The 1,322-nt window shown below is 73.8% G+C and overlaps 1 protein-coding gene across 1 annotated transcript in view; it reads right to left on the bottom strand.

Annotated features, from left to right (window-relative positions):
- Window positions 1-814, bottom strand: part of EAF1 (ELL associated factor 1) — a 9,141-nt gene extending 8,327 nt beyond the window's left edge. The window contains exon 1 of the mRNA XM_006883401.1: window positions 338-814. Within this exon, the coding sequence (XP_006883463.1) occupies window positions 338-814 (477 nt within the window). The remainder of the gene's footprint in view (window positions 1-337) is intronic.
- Between the last annotated feature and the right edge of the window lie 508 nt (window positions 815-1,322).

Here is a 1,322-nt window from a genome sequence, read left to right as displayed (position 1 = left end):
CGATCGGGGCGCAGGACGCGCGATCGGGGCGCAGGACGCGCGATCGGGGGCGCGCGATAGGGGAGTGGGGCGCGCGGTGGGGGCGCAGGACGTGCGATCGGGGAGTGGGGCGCGCTCGACGGGAGGAAGCTGAGGTCCCGGGGCGGGGGTCCTCAAGAAGCGGGCAGGAGAAGCAGGAAGCGGCGGGTCTGCGGGGCGCAATGGCCCCGCGTTGGAGAGCGAGAGGGGAGGACAGGGGCCATGGGAGTAGGAGGCACACTGCTGGGAATGAGGAAGGGCCAGGTTTGGAAGAAGAGAGGGGAGAGGCACGAGTCGGAAGATCCCGGGGAGTCTGCACGGGCAGGGGTCCCAGGGGCAGAGGGGACGGGGTTCCCGGAGGCGAGAGCTCGGGACCCGGGTCAAGCCAGCGGACGGTGCGGAGGAGGCCCGAGTCGGGGTCCCGGGGCGAGGCTCGGGGAGCCTGGGGCGCGCGGGCAGGGGTCCCCGCGGGAAACTTACAGCGGATGGTATGGAAGGACGCCCGCGGCCGCTTCTCGAAGCTCTCCCCGAGCCGCAGGACGTGCTCCTCGCGGTCCAGCAGCGGGTTGGCCGTCCCGTTCATGGCCCCGCGTGGGGCCCTCGCGCCCCCGGTGGCCCCGCCGCCGCCGCGCTGCCCCGCGTCCGTACGGCCGAGCCGCCGCTCGCCCCGCTCCGGAACCAAGTGCGTCCCACCGCGTCGGGGCCGGGGAGGACTCTGAGGAAGTGAGGGCGGGCGGCTTCCGGCGTCTAGGCGGGACTTCCGGGGTCGCGCCGGAAATGGCGGGGGCGGGGCCATGGCTGCCGGTCTCGGAGCGGGGGAGGCGGCGTGGGGGCCTCGCGAGGCCGTGGAGTCCGAGTCCGTGCTGCCCGGCTCCCGAGTTCAGCCTTCCCGGCCGGGCCGAGGGGTGAGTGCGCAGGCCCTGCCCTGCCGGGGTCGCCGGGCGCGGACAGTCAGCATGGCCCCCGGGCGGGGTCGCGGGAGGGACGCCCGGCCCCGCGTCACCGGCCTCTTTGTGCGGTCCGCGCCGTCGCCTCGCGCGTCGGCCAGTGGTGGACGCGGCCGGGTACCCCGGGCACCGAGGAGTCGTCGTCCAGCGACTCTGGGCAGCCGTGGCCTCTCTGGGGACTGGCCAGTGGCCGTTGGCGTGCAGTTCGTGCCGCGGATGCTGCTGTGATTGTTTTTGAATCACGCCCCGCACGGACACAGCGTGAGTGAGCGTTAGCGTCCGGAGGGTCCCCTGTCATCTTGGGCGGCGTGCCTTCCCCTAAGCCACGGTGACTCACCGCGTTGTAGGTTAATGGGG

Source organism: Elephantulus edwardii, unplaced genomic scaffold (genome assembly GCF_000299155.1).
Source record: "Elephantulus edwardii isolate Elephantulus edwardi_28Jun2011 unplaced genomic scaffold, EleEdw1.0 scaffold00027, whole genome shotgun sequence".
Taxonomy (NCBI): domain Eukaryota; kingdom Metazoa; phylum Chordata; class Mammalia; order Macroscelidea; family Macroscelididae; genus Elephantulus; species Elephantulus edwardii.
The sequence above is the reverse complement of the archived record's forward strand: the minus strand, read 5'-3'. Positions and strand labels throughout refer to the sequence as shown.